At 39.6% G+C, this 18,796-nt stretch overlaps 1 protein-coding gene across 1 annotated transcript; it reads left to right on the top strand.

Moving 5' to 3' along the window:
- Positions 1 to 6,070: 6,070 nt before the first annotated feature.
- Positions 6,071 to 18,386, top strand: YIPF7 (Yip1 domain family member 7). Its single transcript, XM_039361524.1, has 6 exons — positions 6,071 to 6,191; positions 7,216 to 7,317; positions 9,346 to 9,491; positions 13,395 to 13,540; positions 16,956 to 17,137; positions 17,805 to 18,386. The coding sequence occupies exons 2-6, from the start codon at positions 7,217 to 7,219 to the stop codon at positions 17,965 to 17,967; spliced, it is 738 nt and encodes a 245-aa protein (XP_039217458.1). The 5' UTR covers positions 6,071 to 6,191; position 7,216; the 3' UTR covers positions 17,968 to 18,386.
- Positions 18,387 to 18,796: the final 410 nt, after the last annotated feature.

Raw genomic sequence — 18,796 nt, 5'->3', positions numbered from 1 at the left:
CATAAATATGAGTCAGTGGCCAAGGGTCTGAATTTTGATCATGTGACCCTGGGGAGGTTGCGGGTCGAAAGTGTGAAAAGTGGTCATAAGTCACTTTTTTCCAGTGCCGTTGTAACTTTGAACGGTCACTAAATGAACTGTAATAAGTTGAGGACTACCTATAGTAACCAAAGCTAGCTTTTGAAGGTCAGCCAAGATTAGCCAGGAGCTGCTTCTCTTCAGCAGATGAATAGAATAGAATAGAATAGAATAGAATAGAATAGAATAGAATATAGAATGTATGGCATGGTATGAAATGGAAGGGAACAGAATAGAATAGAATAGAATAGAATAGAATAGAATAGAATAATGAATAGAATAGAATAATAATATATAAAATAAAATAATATATAGAATAGAATAATAGAATAGAATAAAATAAATAAAATAAAATAATAAAATAAAATAATAAATAAAATAATAAAATAAAATAATAAATAAAATAAAATAATAAAATAAAATAATAATAAAATAAAATAAAATAATAAAATAAAATAAAATTGGAAGGGGCCTTGGAGGACTTCTAGTCCAGCCCTCTGCTCTAGCAGGAGAACCTATACCATCTCAGACAAGTGACTGTCTAGCCCAGTGGTTCTCAACCTGTGGGTCGGGACCCCATTTGGGGTCGAACGACCATTTCACGGGGGTCGCCAAACAACGCAGTCCGCCATTTTTTCCCCCCTTTTCCTTAGCTGTTCTATTCCCTTTTATTCTATTGGCTTTTGAAAGCCAATAGAATAGACTCTCTTGAATAGACTCTAATTCTATTGGCTTTCGAAAGGCAATAGGAATTGTCCAGGCTGTCTCTGCCCTGCTGAGCCCGCCAGAAGTCTCATTCTGCAAACGGTGCTGCACCAGTTGAGTAGTCCTTGACTAACGACCGGTTGAATAGTCCTCGACTTACGACCGGTTGGGGGGGGTCACGGCATTAAAAAGGTTGAGAACCACTGGTCTAGCCTCTTCTTAAAAACCTCTAGTGATGGAGCACCCACAATTTCTGGAGGCAGGCTGTTCCACTGGTTGATTGTCCTCACTGTCAGGAACTTTCTCCTTAATTCCAGGTTGCTTCTCTCCTTGATCAGTTTCCAACCATTGTTTCTCATCCATCCCTCTGATGCTTTGGTGAACAACCTGGCCCTCTTCTGCCTTGTGGCAGCCCCTCAGAGAGAGAGACAGTAGACGAGGTGATTATGTTGTTGGACTAGGACCTAAAACCCATCTTCAGTACAACCTACTTACAGGTAGTCCTTGTCTTACAACAGTCCATTCAGTGACCGTTCAAAGTTACAATGCCATTTTTCACACTTACGACTGTTGTGGCATCCCCATGATCACGTGATCAAAACTCAGACTGTTGGCAACTGACCCATATTTATGACGGTCGCAAAGTCCATAGGGAAGTCAGATTCACTTAACAACCGGGTTGCTAACTCAGCCACTGCAGTGATTCACTTAACAACCGAGGCAAGGAACATTGTAAAATGGGGCAAAACTTGCCTGACAAATGTCTCACTTAGCAGAAATTTGTTTTCGTAAGTCTGGATGGGGTGGTGGAATTGGGATGGCTATGCCCGTTCCCCTTGAGCTCCTGGTAGAAAAGGTGAAGGATATTAACCTAACGAACAAATAAAATTAATAATTCAAGTATTTGAGGAATCACACCTGTGGAAGTGAACAAACGATATTCAGGATAAACCTCTTCCTTCACAGAAATAATGTGACCGTCACCGATAAAGATCGATTCTAAAGATAAATCTATTTCTCCCTCTCCTTGCCACCTTTTGGACGTGTGAGCGTGTGATGGTGTTGCTGATTAAATTCTGCAGTTTCTTCGAGATGTTCAAGGTGATCATTTATCTTGCACATCAGCTGCGTGACCATCATTTTGTCAAGGTTGCGCAGCCAGCTTCCTAGTCAAGTGCATGAATCTTCCCAGAAGATGTGAAAAAGTTGCCACGTTCAACGTAAGGAGCTTGATTTGAATTCTGTGCTTCGCCACAGCCCTGCAAAAAACTGCGAGGTAATTTCAATCATGATTTACTCATGGCTGTAATCAGTGGTGGGATTCAAATAGGAGAACAACCGGTTCTCTGGATGGATGCCGCTTCCGGAAGTCTGTTCTAGGCCCGGGCAACAAAAAAATTAGCTACCGGTTCTGCCGAAGTGGTGCGAACTGGCTGAATCCCTCCACTGGCTGTAATCCGTACGGGCACAGCGTGGGTCAAGCAAGGTGATGCGTTTGCGATATGAAGGATGAAGAATAAAATGTGCGCGCAGCAAAATATGAAGCTTGGGCAGGACGCAGCCGGTAGCGGATAGATTTATGAATGAACTCCGCGCCGGCTTTTTTTTTTGAACCTCTACAAATAGCGCTATTAGTTTCAGCACAGCGGAATAGCCGGAGATGTTAACAAAACAGTATAGTCTGTCATTTTAACAAGCTTTCCTAAAAGGCCAATTGGATGTAGCAATCTAAAGAACAATACAGCTTGCCTGCATTTAAAACGACTGCAAGAAAAACCCATTCTGTTTTTCAGCCATTCAAAAACATATAAACACTCTCCGGTCAGAACAAAATAATATGGAAGAATTGTTGAGATGGTGTGTACAATTATCCCTCCCTCTCTTTTTTTGGCATTGCGGTAGCATATCCCAGAACACTGAGTTTTATGCAGCCCCTGAATTTAATATTTGCTGCCTTGGTTTTCCCACTGACCACAGTCAATCAGAATATCAATCAATCAATCAATCAATCAGAATAGAGCTGGAACGCACCTTGGAGGTCTTGTAGTCCAACCCCCTGCTCAAGCAGGAGACTCTATACCATTTCAGACAAATGGCTGTCCAGTCTCTTCTTAAAAACCTCCACTGATGGAGCACCCACAACTTCTGGTGGCAAGCTGTTCCACTGCTTAATTGTCCTCAATGTCTCCTTAATTCTGCATTAACAGAGGGATAGAATCAAGATCACATGAAGGGTTAATACCACTTTACAACACCTTGGTAAGGCCACATTTGGAATATGGCATCCAGTTTTGGTCACCACGATGTAAAAAAGATGTTGAGACTCTGGAAAGAGTGCAGAGAAGAGCAACAAGGATGATCAGGGGACTGGAGGCTAAAACATATAAGGATCGGTTGCTGGAATTGGGTATGTCTAGTTTAATGAAGAGAAAGACCAGGGGGGATATGACAGCCAATGTTCCAGTATCTCAGGGGCTGCCCCAAAGAAGAGGGAGTCAAGCTATTCTCCAAAGCTCCTGAAGGCAGGACAAGAAGCAACAGATGGAAACTCATCAAGGAGGGAAGCAACCTAGAACTAAGGAGGAATTTCCTGACAATTAGAACAATTGACCAGTGGAACAACCAGCCTCCAGAAGCGGTGAATGCTCCAACACTGGGAGTTTTTAAGAAGAGACTGGACAGCCATTTGTCTGAAATGGTATAGAGTTTCCTGCCTGAGCAGGGGGTTGGACTAGATGACCTCCAAGGTCCCTTCTAACTTTTTATTATTACTATTATTATTATTATTAATCATTGCACAGTCAGCCAGATATTCAGACTGGATTTGGCATTTTCTCTACCTATCGAGTCGTCGTCGTCATCATTATCATCATCATCATCATCATCATCATCATTATTATTATTATTATTATTATTATTATTATTATTATTCCAGTTTGCTTCTCTCCTTGATGAGTTTCCATCTGTTGTTTCTTGTCCTTGTCACCAATATACAGTTTAGACCTGCCCTAGCTGCAAAAATCTGGGTAGCACTGCATTGCTGCAAAGAAACACCAAAAACTCCTTAGCTAATTAGATAGAAGAGCAGCATTAACAAATCCTGACTTATGGTTATTTGACCCAAAGACAAATGCACTTTTTCTGCTTCACCTTTAGAAATTTTGCAGCGCCAGGAGAAACTCACCGCACGAAGGAAATCAAGCACGTCCTCAGTGAAATGCTGGCCTTTAAATATGCAGTTGAACACATTTAAGAAATTATATTTAAATCCATATCCACCCTGCTGCCCAAACTCATTGGTTGCTTCGAAGCTCCATGAGGCAGATGTTTAGTGCTAGATAGGAAATGGAAAGACGACATTCTTTTTTTCTGGGATCAAAACATTTCATAAAATAAAATGGCGATATCATTTTTACCCTGTGAAATTAAGTAAAAAAGCCATTTGTCTGGAAAAGCTAGGGAGAGAGAGCACTGGAAAAATCTCTGTCCAGGTGGTCATCAACTTACAACAGTCTGTTTAGTGACCGTTCAACTTACAACAGTCTGTTTAGTGACTGAACAGAGCTGAAAAAAAGGATTTCTGGCCGTTTTTCGCCCAACTGTTTCGGCATCATATGATCAAAATTCAGACGCTTGGAAACTGGCATGTACTTATGACAGTTGCAGTGTTCCGGGGTCACGTGATCCCCTTTTGCAACCTTCTGACAAGAAAAGTCAACGGGGGTGGCTGGATTCACTTAACAACCGTGTTACTAACTTAACCACTGCAGTGATTCGCTTAATGGCTGCGGCAAGAAAAGTCGCAAAATGGGGGCAAAACTCACTGAACAAATGTTTCACTTAGCGACATAAATTTTGGGCTCCATTGTGGCTGTAAGTCGAGGACTACTTGTATACTAGACCAGCAAATGAAACTGGCTGAGGTATCAATTTTTAAAAGGGACAGACAGGTAATAAACCAAAAGAATGGCTTGGATATGTGGATTTTAACTCAAAAAAGTGATTTGGACAATTTTTTTTTACCTCAGATTTACCTATGTTATACCTATGAAAGAACTCCTGAGAAAAGCAAAAAGAGAGCAAAAATCAGCTTTTGAAACAATAGCTATGAGGAATAATTAAAAACAATCAATAATCAATTATCCTAAAACTGAGGTCTACAAAGTGGGCCTGTTTAATCCATGTTAAATTGTATATGAGCCTCTCGTTTCTAACATTTTTTCTTGGCTACAGACAGATATAGAGTGGAACAGAACAGAACAGAATATAGAATAGAATAGAATAGAATAGAATAGAATAGAATAGAATAGAATAGAATAGAATAGAATAGAATAGAATAGAAAATAGGAATGGAATAGAGAATAGAGAATAGAATAGAATAGAATAGAATAGAAAATAGGAATGGAATAGAGAATAGAGAATAGAATAGAATAGAATAGAATAGAATAGAATAGAATAGAAAATAGGAATGGAATAGAGAATAGAGAATAGAATAGAATAGAATAGAAAATAGGAATGGAATAGAGAATAGAGAATAGAATAGAATAGAATAGAATAGAATAGAATAGAATAGAATAGAATAGAATAGAAAATAGGAATGGAATAGAAAATAGAGAATAGAATAGAATAGAATAGAAAATAGAATAGAATAGAATAGAATAGAAAATAGGAATGGAATAGAAAATAGAATAGAATAGAACAGAACAGAACAGAACAGAACAGAACAGAACAGAATAGAATAGAATAACAGAGTTGGAAGGGACCTTGGAGGTCATCTAGTCCAACCCCCTGCTTAGGCAGGAAACCCCATATCATTTCAGACAAATAGTTGTCCAGTCTCTTCTTGAAAACCTCCAGTGATGGAGCACCCACAACTTCTGGTGGCAAGCTGTTCCACTGGTTAATTGTTCTCACTGTCAGGAAATTCCTCCTTAATTCCAGGTTGCTTCTCTCCTTGATTAGTTTCCATCCGTTGTTTCTTGTCCTGCAAATTCAGGTGCTTTGGAGAATAGACAAAATGATTGCACTTTTATAAATACAACTCTTTGGTTATTTTCATCTCCGAAGCGTGTAATTACACCACGAAGTATTCCCTCTTTTGTGTAAGTTTAAAAATATCTGTTGGTCTCTTCTCTATCAGCTTAGATAACCAGGCCTTTAGATTCAAGGGCACAAATGACTGAACTTTGAAAAATTATGTGGTGTCTTCATTCTCTTTCATTTATTGGCGATTAGTTGCCAAGTAAATCCTGTTGTAAATGTTGCCTCTGGCACCAAATGCTTTTCTTTCTGTCATACATCTGTTGGGAGGCCAAATTTAGGATGTTATAAATAGCTCAGGATCACCCTGGATTTGGCTGTTTGTAAACCGAATCTCTTGTAGAAAAATTGCAGCGACAGTTTTTAAGGTATGTTCTTTAAATATTAATTGTTAAGGGTGCTGGTTTCATAAACCACAGCTGTTTATAGCTTTTACACATCTCAAATGAGGGGGAAAAAAAACTTGCGGATGGCTTGTTTTTGTTTTGATTCGGTACTTCCAAGCAATATTAATGGTATTTCAAGGCAGGATTAAATTTTAAAACATTATCCTGAGGTGCTTTAGGAACGGTGACACTTCAGCTCATAATTATATTTGTGCATAATTCATAGATAATGTCACATTCGCCATTAAAAAACCCCAATTTACTATTCTTATTAAAAATAAATCAGATTTTGTTTGTTTGTTTTATATTTGGAAGCACATTTTGCTAATTAGCAAGAAGTAAAATTACTGCCTAGAATCACTGCTGTATAAAATATTTTTTTTAATAAATGAAGGTGTAAGGTTGAAGCAGATTAGTCTGTTTAGATTTGAAACACAATTTGTTAATTAGCAAGAAATAAAAGTGCTCCAGGGCCTAATTGTTATATAAGATGTTTTTTTAATAAATGGGGGCCGGATTGAAGCTTATTAATCTGATTATAGACAATCAGGTAAATAAGTATGAAAATAAATATGAACACAATGGAACCCAAAATTTGTGTTGTTAAATGAGTTTTGCCCCATTTTACGACTTTTCTTGCCACAGTTGTTAAGTGAATCACTGCAGTTGATCAGTGAGTAACCCGGTTGTTAAGTGAATCTGGCTTCCCCATCAACGTTGCTCGTCAGACGTTCGCAAAAGGGGATCATGTGACCCCTGGGACACACTGCAACCATCATAAGTACTAGTCAGTTGCCAAGCCTCTGGGTTTGGATAACGTGACCATGGGGATGCTGCAACAGTCGAAAAAGTGAAAAATGGTCATAAGTCATGACCATATTTCTAGAGCAACACTGAAATAAACCAAATAGCTAATTTTGGCTGCTCTGTAAACTTTTACATGTGTGAAACACTTAAGCCTTCGGTGCTTATAAGCACTTTTGTTTTTTTAAAAAAACCTTATTAGGATGTCAGACTTTCTGCAGTTCGATATAGATTTTTACCAGTCCAACTACGTTGCTGACAATCAAGAGGAAAGCTCAAGCAGGCCTGAAGACCCTGGAAAAAAGTGAGAATATATATATCTATATATTATTTCATTTTAGCATGGCGTTAAATCTGCAACTAAACATAGTATATTTTCGTTACCTACATAATCGAACCTCTAGTTGTTTTCACAGCTGAACACTTTATATCGTAGTACTTATTTAAAGGAAATTAAAGGAAGACATCAAGGTAAACAGCCCAGAATTTAGGACCTTGCAGAGTTTGTTTGCTGGCTGCCCTAATAAAATGATGTAGCCCATTTACCTTCCTCCATCTCTATGAAAGAGAGGGAGAAGGAAGGAAGGAAGGAAGGAAGGAAGGAAGGAAGGAAGGAAGGAAGGAAGGAAGGAAGGAAGGAAGGAAGGAAGATTGCAGAGAAGAGCAACAAAGATGATCAGGGGACTGGAGGCTAAAACATATAAAGAATTGGGTATGCCTAGTTTAATGAAAAGAAGGAGTAGGGGAGACATGACAGCAGTGTTCCAATATTTGAGGGGCTGCCCCAAAGAAGAGGGAGTCAAGCTCTTCTCCAAAGCGCCTGAAGGCAGGACAAGAAGCCATGGGTGGAAACTAACTAAGGAGAGAAGCAACCTGGAACTAAGGAGAAATTTTCTGACAGTGAGAACAATCAGAACCTGCCTCCAGAAGTTGTGGGTGCTCCAACACTGGATGTTTTAAAGAAGAGACTGGACAACCATTTGTCTGAAATGGTATAGGGTTTCCTGCCAGAGCAGGGGGTTGGACTAGAAGACCTCCATGGTCCCTCCCAGCTCTGTTCTTCGGTTATTTGGTTCTATTTCACCTTGAAAATACAGAACTTTAAACATAACTAACTGAACGAAGTATGAAAAGGAACTGAATTCAGATATGTGTGTGAAAGCATAAAAGGCTGACTTTCATTCATTGTCATTCTAATTTTGCTAAAAACATTAAGCTTTTGCACAAATTGTGAATTGTGTTGCTAAGGAGCTTGAAGAGAAAAATTGAGATTTTTTGAAGGCTTAACCTTTGCTTTCCACACATATTACCCACGGCATTTGATATTACTACGTTCGCATTTGATATCTTTGTTACCAGAGATCAGTTAACCTTTAATTTTAAATATGAAATATTTGAGTAATATCTTCCTTAATCTGCAGAAGGCCAGGTTTAGAATTACTTGACTTAGGAACTACTGTAATATTCTCTGATATATTATGATCATGCTTTGCCTAATTAGGATAGGAAAAATAAGACTATTAGGAGTCTCAAATTATCTAGGAAAGAGAATATTTCTGAAGGTGTCAAGTGCAAATAACTAGGAATATCTGCTGGGTTCAAAGCACAGAATTATTATTATTATTATTTATTATTGCCACCTATACGTAAGAATCTGGTCAGCTAACGGTCAAAGCTAAATTGGCCCTAGATAAGGAATTTACAGTGGGTGGGACTTGGGTTCTTGTTATTTAATTCCACCTTCCAGCTCAGTCTGCTCCTTTTCCACGGAAGGTATCTGCCCATTCCAGCAAACTGGATAGGGTGAATATGTTCCAAGTCACTGGTAGGACCAAAGGTGTAAACTTCTCAATATTTGCCCCTACTTTATGGAACATCCTTGCACCTGAGATTCTATAATCCTTCCTTCCCACCTTTGTAACTTCCTGGAGGCTTAAAAATGGACTCTTCCCAAAGTATTTGGATCAAAGTCCACTTCTGTTTTGTTTTTGTTTTACTATTTTTATTCATCAATGCTTTATTATTTTTTATTCTGAGGGGATGTTGGGGTTTTTAAAATTGCTTTTATATTTTTTTAATTCGGTTCAATTCAGAATAGATCTTGGAGTGTTCTATTCTAAAAAGTATTTAAAGGTGGTCCATGGTGAAGGAAAGATTGAGAGTCCCTGGTCTATAGCATGGGTGTCCACTCTTGGCCACTTGTGGGCTTCAACTGGCTGGAGAATTCTGGAAGTTGAAGTCCACAAGTCTTAAGGGGGCCAAGGTTGGATGCCTCTGGTCTAAATAACCTTCACTGAATCTTCACCATCATATAAATGTTTCTTCGTCCCAGATTCCCGATAGGCCCTTGGCCACACTCTGAGGCCAATCCTTCTCAACCACTTGAAGGCCAGATCTTTCAACCCGCAGATGCTCCTCAGTTTCCGTCCATCCATACCTACTCCGACAGTTTTGATGAAGAGCCTCCATTGCTTGAAGGTACAGAATTAAAACAATTATATAATTGGTACGTTCTGCCTGATGGCAGCGTCTCACGGATTCGAAACTACCAAATAATTTACTTATCTTCTTTTTCCCCCGCCTATCAACATATTCCCCCTACTTGGGAATGCTTAATGTTCACTAATACCATGAATTCTATATCAAGTCTTCATTTTGCTGAACTTTGACTGAAGATCGACATGGTTATTTCTTGGACTGATACCTCACCTTTCCCTCAGGAGCTCAGGATCACAGAACTGTAGAATTGGAAAAGGGCGACAACTAGGCCAAATCTAATCTACTCAAGATAGCAAGTCCTCCTAATTTTTCCCCCAATAGAAAATGGCCTCATGGTACAGAACGGGCTACAGAGAGTTACGAGCCCCAAATCACCCGGTCAGCCTCCATGGCAAAGAGTGGAGGAGACATTGGATCTTCCTGGTGTCAGCTCATCATCTTAGCTTCTATGTACACCCTGCCAGAATAGAACTGGAAGGGATCTTGGAGGTCATCTAGTCCAATCCTCTGGAGACTGTATACCATTCCAGACAAGTAACTGTCCAGTCTCTTCTGAAAAAACCCCCAGTGATGGAGCACCCATAACTTCTGGAGGCCAGATGTTCTACTGGTTAATTGTCCTCACTGTTAGGAAGTTTCTACTTAGTTCCAGGTTGCTGCTCTCCTTGATTAATTTCCATCCGTTGTTTCTTGTCCTGCCTTCTGGTGCTTTGGAGAATAGCTTGACCCCCTCTTCTTTGTGGCAGCTCCTCAAATACTGGAATACTACTATCATGTCCCCCCCTAGTCCTTCTTTTCTCTAGACTGGCCATCCCCAAGTCCTGAGAATAAAATTCACTTATGTCAAATGCGCAAGTTCTGATTTGTCAAGGTGAGAAGGCCACAAGATCACCAAATGATCTCCTACATTTACATCTTTCTTTTCGAGACAATGAGGTTGTAACTAGCTTGATCTTAACAGGGTCAGCTTTCAAGGTAAAATATGTTTAAAATGAGGTTCAGTCCGAAGATGCCAAATCAAAAAAAAAAAAAAGGGGGGGGGAGAGAATCCATTTTAATTTGTTGCCTTGCATTTGTCACAGGGACACATGTTTATGTTTGAAATGACAGCCACCCCCATTTGCGTGGAAAATAAAGTCATTAAGTCATATTTATGGCACATACATCGTACACTTTACTGCCTCTAGATGACAGCCTCTCAATAAATTTTGCATCCAGATTTCGTAAAATTACCTTTTCCTCTGTATTTATCTGGCATAATCAGATATCATGCTATGATACCTATAATTAATAAACACTTCTTATAATTTTGTTTACATATTTCATAATACATTTTTATGGGTTCTTTTTTAGTGGTCAGTTATTCTAAAACTTGAAAAAGTTCCCGTGAGTCTCAGTGAATCTGCTACACAACCAGGTTTGATATCTGATATTTCAAAGAGCTTAAAATCCCATATACAAATTCTCTACTTGAGATACCAGTGCAATCATACTCTGATTTAACTTCAGAGTAACTTTCCTTCAATGATATAACGTACAAGTAAAAAGATATACAAACTGCACTACTTGGTTTAATAATAATAATAATAGTAAAGTTGGTTTAATAATAATAATAATTATAATAATAGTAAAGTTGGAAGGGACCTTGGAGGTCTTCTAGTCCAACCCCCTGCTCAGGCAGGAAACCCTATACCATTTCGGACAAATGGCTGTCCAGTCTCTTCTTAAAAACTTCCAGTGTGGAGCATTTACCGCTTCTAAAGGCAGGTTGTTCCACTGGTTAATTGTTCTTAACTGTCAGGAAGTTTCTCCTTAGTTCTAGGTTGCTTCTCTCCTTGATTGATTTATAACATTTCAGCAGCGTTTCGTGATCTGCGCCCTTTTTATCTCTACAAATCCCTAGAAGAGAAAAAAAGAGTTAATATCTTTTAGTCTTTTTTAGCCAAAACCTAAGACCAACGTCCTTGAAGAAAATTAATAGAATACGTGGTCAGGTTAAGCAAAAGAAATATTAATTGGATTTACAAATCACGCTAAAGTATGTAATTTTTTTTAATCTATCTCATTGCAGTGATCCCTAGGAAATATTCTTGGTGGTTTAATATAAATTTATCTTGGCTATAAAGATAAATTGCTAATCTGAAGTCTAGGATTGATTTGTATTTTAACAAGCCTTTGTATTTCTATTTCTTCATTCTGTTTAAGAGAATGTATAAGCTTAAAAATGGTTGAATATGATATTTACTCATTACTATGATCCGGACGGTAGCTTGTTTGTTGAAATATGTGATTGTACCTATCCTTATTTTACCCTAAATCCTTTATTCCCTTCCCCTTTCCCTCCACCCCCTCCCTTTACCATACCTGTATTATTCCTATTTCTCCTCATCTATATAAATTTAATAAAATTTTGTTTTTTTAAAAAAGAGAATTTATAAGCGAATAAAGCACCAAGAGACTCGCTGCATATGCAGTTGCTTGGTGAGAAGTAAAAGTATTCATAATGTTTTAAATTCCACACTGGATATTTGTTTTAGCTTCTGTTACAGGCTCAGTTTTCCTTTGGGCTCACCTTGAAAATTAGTGTTGATGACAGAATGAGCTTCCAAATTTTGCAGGACATAGAATATTGTTCAAGGATAATGCATTTAACCCTGCCAGATATAGATGTTAAATGTTGGTTCATGGGAATCATTTCGATCCTTTTACTCATGAAAAAATTGCATTATGTGGGGATTTAATTTCATAATTCAGTTGTCTTTCATTAATTTAATTTCCCTTGAAGAGGATTTTTTTTAAAAAAAATCTGTACAACTAAAAAAACGAATTTGATTTTTTGGATCAACGTTAATATTTATCATTTTAAGTCTTTGGTCTTTTTGCCACTTGGTGTTTGAAATGAGTAAGGCAGCTCCTATTCCATTAACAAACTTATATCTAACACACAACTCCGTTAGTGGTCTTAGGAAAATACGTATCTTGTTTCATCTCTCTTTTATAATATAGTTATAAAAAAACCCAGCTCATGCAGCTTTGGTATCATTCATATTTTTAAGGTTATTGTTCATTTTATGAAAGGATATGACTTGTAGACTTCAATTCCCAGAATTCCTCACGCTGACTGAGGAATTTTGGGAGTTGAAGTCCACAAGTCATCAAAGGGCCAAGTTTGAAGACCCCTGCTCTAAACTAATAACATCTACATTAATTAACATTAATTATGCTTTCATATGTTCCTCTAACTGAGGGCTCTTCAAACTTGGCCCTTTTAGGACGTGTGTGGATTTCAACTCCCAGAATTCCTCAGCCAGGCACGCTGGCTGAGGAATCCTGGGAATTGAAGTCCACAAGTCATCAAAGAGCCAAGTTTGAAGACCCCTGAGTTATGGTAATCCTATAGTGTAGTTCATTGTTTTTGCACAGTTTTCCCTGTCCTCCTTTGACATGGATTTTCACGTTCATAATTTAGAATCCCACCTGTCCTAGTTGGAGACCAAATCAAGATGTTCAATTGTCTTATGAGCCGCTAGAACATCACAGCGAAACTGACTCTTTCCTTCTTTCATTTCTCAAGGTCCTTGACGAACCATTCCACAAGGGCAGGGGTCTTCAAACTTGGCCCTTTGATGACTTGTGGACTTCAACTCCCAGAATTCCTCAGCCAGAGTGCCTGGATGAGGAATTCTGGGAGTTGAAGTCCACAAGTCATCAAAGGGCCAAGTTTGAAGACCCTTGTCTTAAATCTAACAAACAAAATGGAGGGTGGATGAGGAATTCTGGGAGTCGAAGTCCACAAGTCATCAAAGGGCCAAGTTTGAAGACCCCGGAACAAGGGTTTCCCCTTACATAATGAAGCTTTTTCCCCCTGTTTTTCTTTTGCAGAGCTGGGAATCAACTTCAGCCATATTTGGCAGAAAACATTAACAGTGCTGAACCCCATGAAGCCGGCTGAAGCCAGCATTATGAACGAGACGGATCTGGCTGGACCTTTGGTTTTCTGCTTAGCCCTGGGATCAACGTGGCTCTTGGTAGGCTAGACTTCTCTGCTCTAAGCGAACTTATCTGTCAATCATTGACTCCAATATTATAGCCGGCCTGAGATACTTTTAAAAAAATGTCCAGATTTTTTATAAGTAATGTCAGGGGATTCCTTCCACTTTATAATGCCTTGGTAAGACCACACTTGCAATATTGCATCCAGTTTTGGTCTCCACGATATATAAAAAAAAAGATGTTGAGACTCTAGAACAGGGGTCTTCCAACTTGGCCCTTTTATGACTTGTAGACTTCAATTCCCAGAATTCCTCATCCAGGCACACTGACTGAGGAATTCTGGGAGTTGAAGTCCACGAGTCATAAAAGGGCCATGTTTGAAGACCCCTGTTCTAGAAAGAGTGCAGAGAAGAGCAACAAAGATGATTGGGGGACTGGAGGCTAAAACATATAAAGAACGGTTGCTAGAATTGAAGAGAAAGACTAAGGGGGACATGATAGCAGCCTTCCAATATCTCAGGGGCTGCCCCAAAGAAGAGGGAGTCAAGCCATTATTCAAAGCCCCTGAAGGCAGGACAAGAAGCAACAGTTAGAAACCAATCAAGGAGAGAAGCAGCCTAGAACTAAGGAGAAACTTCCTAACAGCAATTAACAATTAACCAGAGGAACAGCTTGTCTTCAGAAGCTGTGGGTGCTCCAACACTGGAGAAAGAAGAAATTGGGCAACCATTTATCTGAAATAGTGTAGGGTCTCCTGCTTGAATAGGGGGTTGGACTAGAAGACCACCAAGGTCCCTTCCAACTCTGCTTTGCTAATTGAAAGCATCTATCTTGGAACTTATTGGAAATATTGTACTCCGATCTTGTGGAAAACGAAAGGACTTTTATGATTCCAGAGGGTTTTAGCAGAGAGATTTATTGCGCAGGTTCAGAAGCAATAGCAACAAGCAATTCTGAACCCCGAGGGCGGGCTCAGACTTCAGTTTTATACTTTCCTCTTTTTTTCAGGAACAAAGGAATACACATTGAAGTACACATTGTAATACATTAGGTTTGTTTGTCATGGGTATACAATGGAGAGTTTTCTACATACATTGGATCCAAGTGCAATGCGCATTAGGTTAGTCACATACTACTAACACAGCACTGTTCCAGTAATTATGCGGACCCATCATTATTCTAGTGATTGTTCATTATTCCACATTACCGACATTATTAAGTTTCAAAAGGGAGGTTGATTTAAATGAAAATAGGTGCACTGTGGATTAGGATCCTGCGTAGGACCGGAGCTTTTACTTAGAGACAGAATGCATCCAACAATTTGAAGAAAAGCGGATGACTTTATGGATCCGTATCTGGCAACATTTAACCCCCATCTAAAAAAAAAAAAAAAAGGTTGTGACATCTTTGCTATATTTTAGTTCAAAGCAGGATTGAGGACTTTTCTACACGAGAGTGACTGACTGGGGATTAGATCACGAATGACAATTCCTGGCCAAAAACTCTAGCAGGTTCTTGTTTCACGGTTGCTTCGAGTCACACAACTGCAGCAGTCTGAAAACCGCCGCCCCCCCCCCCAAAAAGAGAGAGAGAGACCAGCAACCTTGTAAAAGACGTCTCTGATGCATTATTGAGCTTGTTGCATTTATTAAGACAACTTCAGACGAGAGAGATATTCAACAAGATGCCTATAGCTTCAATTCCGTGGATTTTTCTTCACAGTCTATTCCCGCCGTCATTTAAAACAAGATTCCAGTGAAACTAAAAGGAGATCTGTTATGATCTTTTGACTGGATCTGTTCCAGTTTCACCTCCTTTGTCTGCAATGTTCTCCATCAAGCACTATATCAAAACAAGCCACCAGCTTGCCATCTTTCTGCCCCTGGCGTAGCAATTTGTTAATCTTAGATTAAGCCGCTAAATGCTGCTTTGTCAATTTAATCAAACAGGCTGGAACAAACAAGTTAAAATGTTGGCTGGTTGCTGCTGGCGTTGTGTTCTGTACAGCGCCTGCAGAAAATGTGGTGGGTCACCTCTTTAGGGCCAAATTGAAAATGCTAAATCTACTGAAAACTTTTAATGACCGCAGAGGAAGCAGATAGTCATCTGGGACACAAACGATGTCACGCACCAGTAACATGCCAGACTTAACAACAGTTCATTTAGTGACCGTTCAAAGTTACACTGGCACTGAAAAAAGTGACTTATGATTGTTTTTCACACTTATGACATTGTGGCATCCCCTTGGTCACCTGATTTGCCAATAGAATGGAATAGAATAGAATAGAAAATGAAATAGAATGGAATAGAATAGAATAGAATAGAGTAGAGTAGAGAATAGAATAGAGAATAGAATAGAATAGAGAATAGAATAGAATAGAATAGAATAGAGAATAGAATAGAATAGAATAGAATAGAATAGAGAATAGAATATAGAATAGAGTAGAGTAGAGTAGAATAGAGAATAGAATAGAATAGAATATAGAATAGAATAGAGTAGAGTAGAGTAGAGAATAGAATAGAATAGAATAGAATAGAGAATAGAATAGAATAGAGAATAGAATAGAATAGAAAATAGAATAGAATAGAGTAGAGTAGAACAGAGAATAGAATAGAATAGAAAATAGAATAGAATATAGAATAGAATAGAGTAGAGTAGAGAATAGAATAGAATAGAACAGAATAGAATAGAAAATAGAGCAGAATAGAATAGAAAATAGAATAGAATAGAACAGAATAGAATAGAAAATAGAGCAGAATAAAATAGAAAATAGAATAGAATAGAATATAATAGAATAGAAGCTGGAAGGGACCTTGGAGGTCTTCTGGTCCAGCCCCCCACTCAAGCAGGAGAACCTATACCATCTCAGACACGTAAGTGTCCAGTCTCCTCTTAAAAATCTCCAGTGATGGAGCGCCCACAATTTCTGGTGGCAAGCTGTTCCACTGGTTGATTGTCCTCACTGTCAGGAAGTTTCTCCTTAATTTCAGGTTTCCAACCATTGTTTCTCGTCCTTTCCTCTGGTGCTTTGGAGAATAATGTGATCCCCTCTTCTTTGTGGCAGCCCCTCTGATATCGGAATACTGCTATCACATCTCACTTAACAGCAGAAATCTTGCACTCAGTTGTGGCCGTAGGTTGAGGACTACCTGTATGGAAAAGTATGATAACCTCTCTTGCCTAAACCAGTGGTTCTCAACCTTTCTAATGCCGCGACCCCCTAATACAGTTCCCCATGTTGTGGTGACCCCCAACCACTTATACATCACCGGGTGCCAGGGGCTTGGCCAAAGAAAAGGGGGAAAAAATGGCAGACAGCCTTGTTTGGCGACCCCCGTGAAATGATCGTTCGACCCCAAATGGGGTCCCGACCCACAGGTTGAGAACCACTGGCCTAAACCAACCGCTGTTGGTCGCTGGTCTGCTCTTCTCTTTGTTCATTTCTGTAGGCAGGAAAAGTCCATTTTAGCTACGTGTACGGAACCAGTGTGATTGGGTGCCTGGCGATCCACGCGCTGTTGAACCTGATGAGCATCGTAGCGGTTTCCCATGGGTGTGTCGCCAGTGTGCTAGGCTACAGTCTGTTGCCCATGGTGATCTTATCCACCTGTGCAGTATTTTTCTCCTTACAGTAAGTATCCTCTGAAATTGTGTGAAGGGAAAGAAGGAGCATCCATGCCTCTTTCAACTGAGGAGAATATTGATAGCGCAGGGTTGAAATGGTGCTCTCTGAGCTTGGTGGTTTTCTTGCAGACGTTTCATGACCCAACTAGGTAACATCATCAGTGGTAGAAGAGAGGGGGGTTTCTGGGGAGGAGGAGGAGGAGGGGGAGGGGGAGGGGAGGGGGAGGAGGAGGAGGAGGAAGAAGAAATCTGTAGTGTCCTTGGTGTTTCCTGAGCTTGGTGGTTTTCTTGCAGACATTACATGACCCAACTAGGTAACATCATCAGTGCTAGGAGGGAATGGGATTTGCAGAAAGGAGGAAGATGGGATAGGGAGGAGAAGGAGGAAGAGGAGGAGGAGGACAACCACTATGGGGTCCTTGGAGCTCTCTGAGCCTGCTTGTTTTCTTGCAGATGTTTCGTGACCCAGACTAGCACAGATGATGTTACCTAGTAACTCATTTCATAACCTCCTTGCAGCCGGTCAATGGAAGTAGAAGCTAAGTGTTTCACAGTGGCCATGAGTTGAATAGAGTTTTGTACAGGCTTGGACAACAAATCTTCTTAACTGGAACGTAAGGTGTAGTCCCTGTTCTTTGTGGCTGACATCACCTGGATTCTTTGTGTTATTTCAGGGGAATCCCTGGGACTCTGATTGCTCTGATCATTATTGGATGGTGCAGCCTCTCAGCCTCCAAAATCTTCGCTTCCACCTTGGCTATGGAAGGCCAACAGGTTTTGGTGGCCTATCCTTGTGGTTTACTCTATGGCCTCTTGGCCCTCATAACCATTTTCTGAGCTTTGCTGTTTATAGGAGTATCCTTTCTCTACCGCACGGAGGGGGAACCATGTCGCTTTTATGACTTGTGGACTTCAACTCCCAGAATTCCTGAGCCAACCTGGCTGGCTAAGGAATTCTGGGAGTTGAAGTCCAGAAGTCATAAAAGGGGCCGTAGTTCCCCACCTCTGCCTTGGAACCTGAGTCTTACCTATTAAAATGGCGGGCTCAGGAATTGGATGGTAGTCTATTCTGTTCTGTTCTGTTCTGTCCTATTCCTTTGTTGCTTTGCATGCACACAGAGAGCTTTGGCACCAGAGACAAATTCCTTGGATGTCCGATAACACTTGGTCAATAAAGTATTCTATTCTATTCCTTAATTCTATTCTATTCTATTCTATTCTATTCTATTCTATTCTATTCTATTCTATTCTATTCTATTCCCATTCTATATTCTATTCTATTTCATTCCCATTCTATATTCTATTCTATTCTATTCTATTCTATCCTATCCTATCCTATCCTATCCTATCCTATCCTATCCTATCCTATCCTATCCTATCCTATCCCATCCCTTTGTTGCTTTGCATGCACATAGAGAGCTTCTGCACTAGAGACAAATTCCTTGTGGTTCTAACAGCACTTGGCCAAATGAAGTATTCAAATAAAGGTTGGACAACCCTGGTCTAAATGCTTGTATCTAAGTCTAGCCTGAGAATGGGCTGCACTTAGTGTATGTCAGTATAACCTGAACGTAACAAACCTGAAGCCTATCAACGATCACAAAAGAGTCTTGCGTGCAAAAGAGAAAACAAACAAACAAACAAAGAAACCGGTATCAATTCCCAT

This window comes from Crotalus tigris, unplaced genomic scaffold (genome assembly GCF_016545835.1).
Source record: "Crotalus tigris isolate CLP2741 ecotype Arizona unplaced genomic scaffold, ASM1654583v1 scf7180000019298.7629538967:1458412, whole genome shotgun sequence".
Lineage (NCBI taxonomy): Eukaryota > Metazoa > Chordata > Lepidosauria > Squamata > Viperidae > Crotalus > Crotalus tigris.
This window is presented reverse-complemented; position numbering and strand designations above follow the sequence as displayed.

Coding starts and splice junctions, on each gene's coding strand:
- YIPF7 (XM_039361524.1), top strand. CDS start 7,217: ATGTCAGACTTTCTGCAGTTCGATATAGATTTTTACCAGTCCAACTAC. Junction 13,541..16,955: donor TGGGATCAACGTGGCTCTTG/GTAGGCTAGACT, acceptor TCATTTCTGTAG/GCAGGAAAAGTCCATTTTAG. Junction 17,138..17,804: donor GCAGTATTTTTCTCCTTACA/GTAAGTATCCTC, acceptor GTGTTATTTCAG/GGGAATCCCTGGGACTCTGA.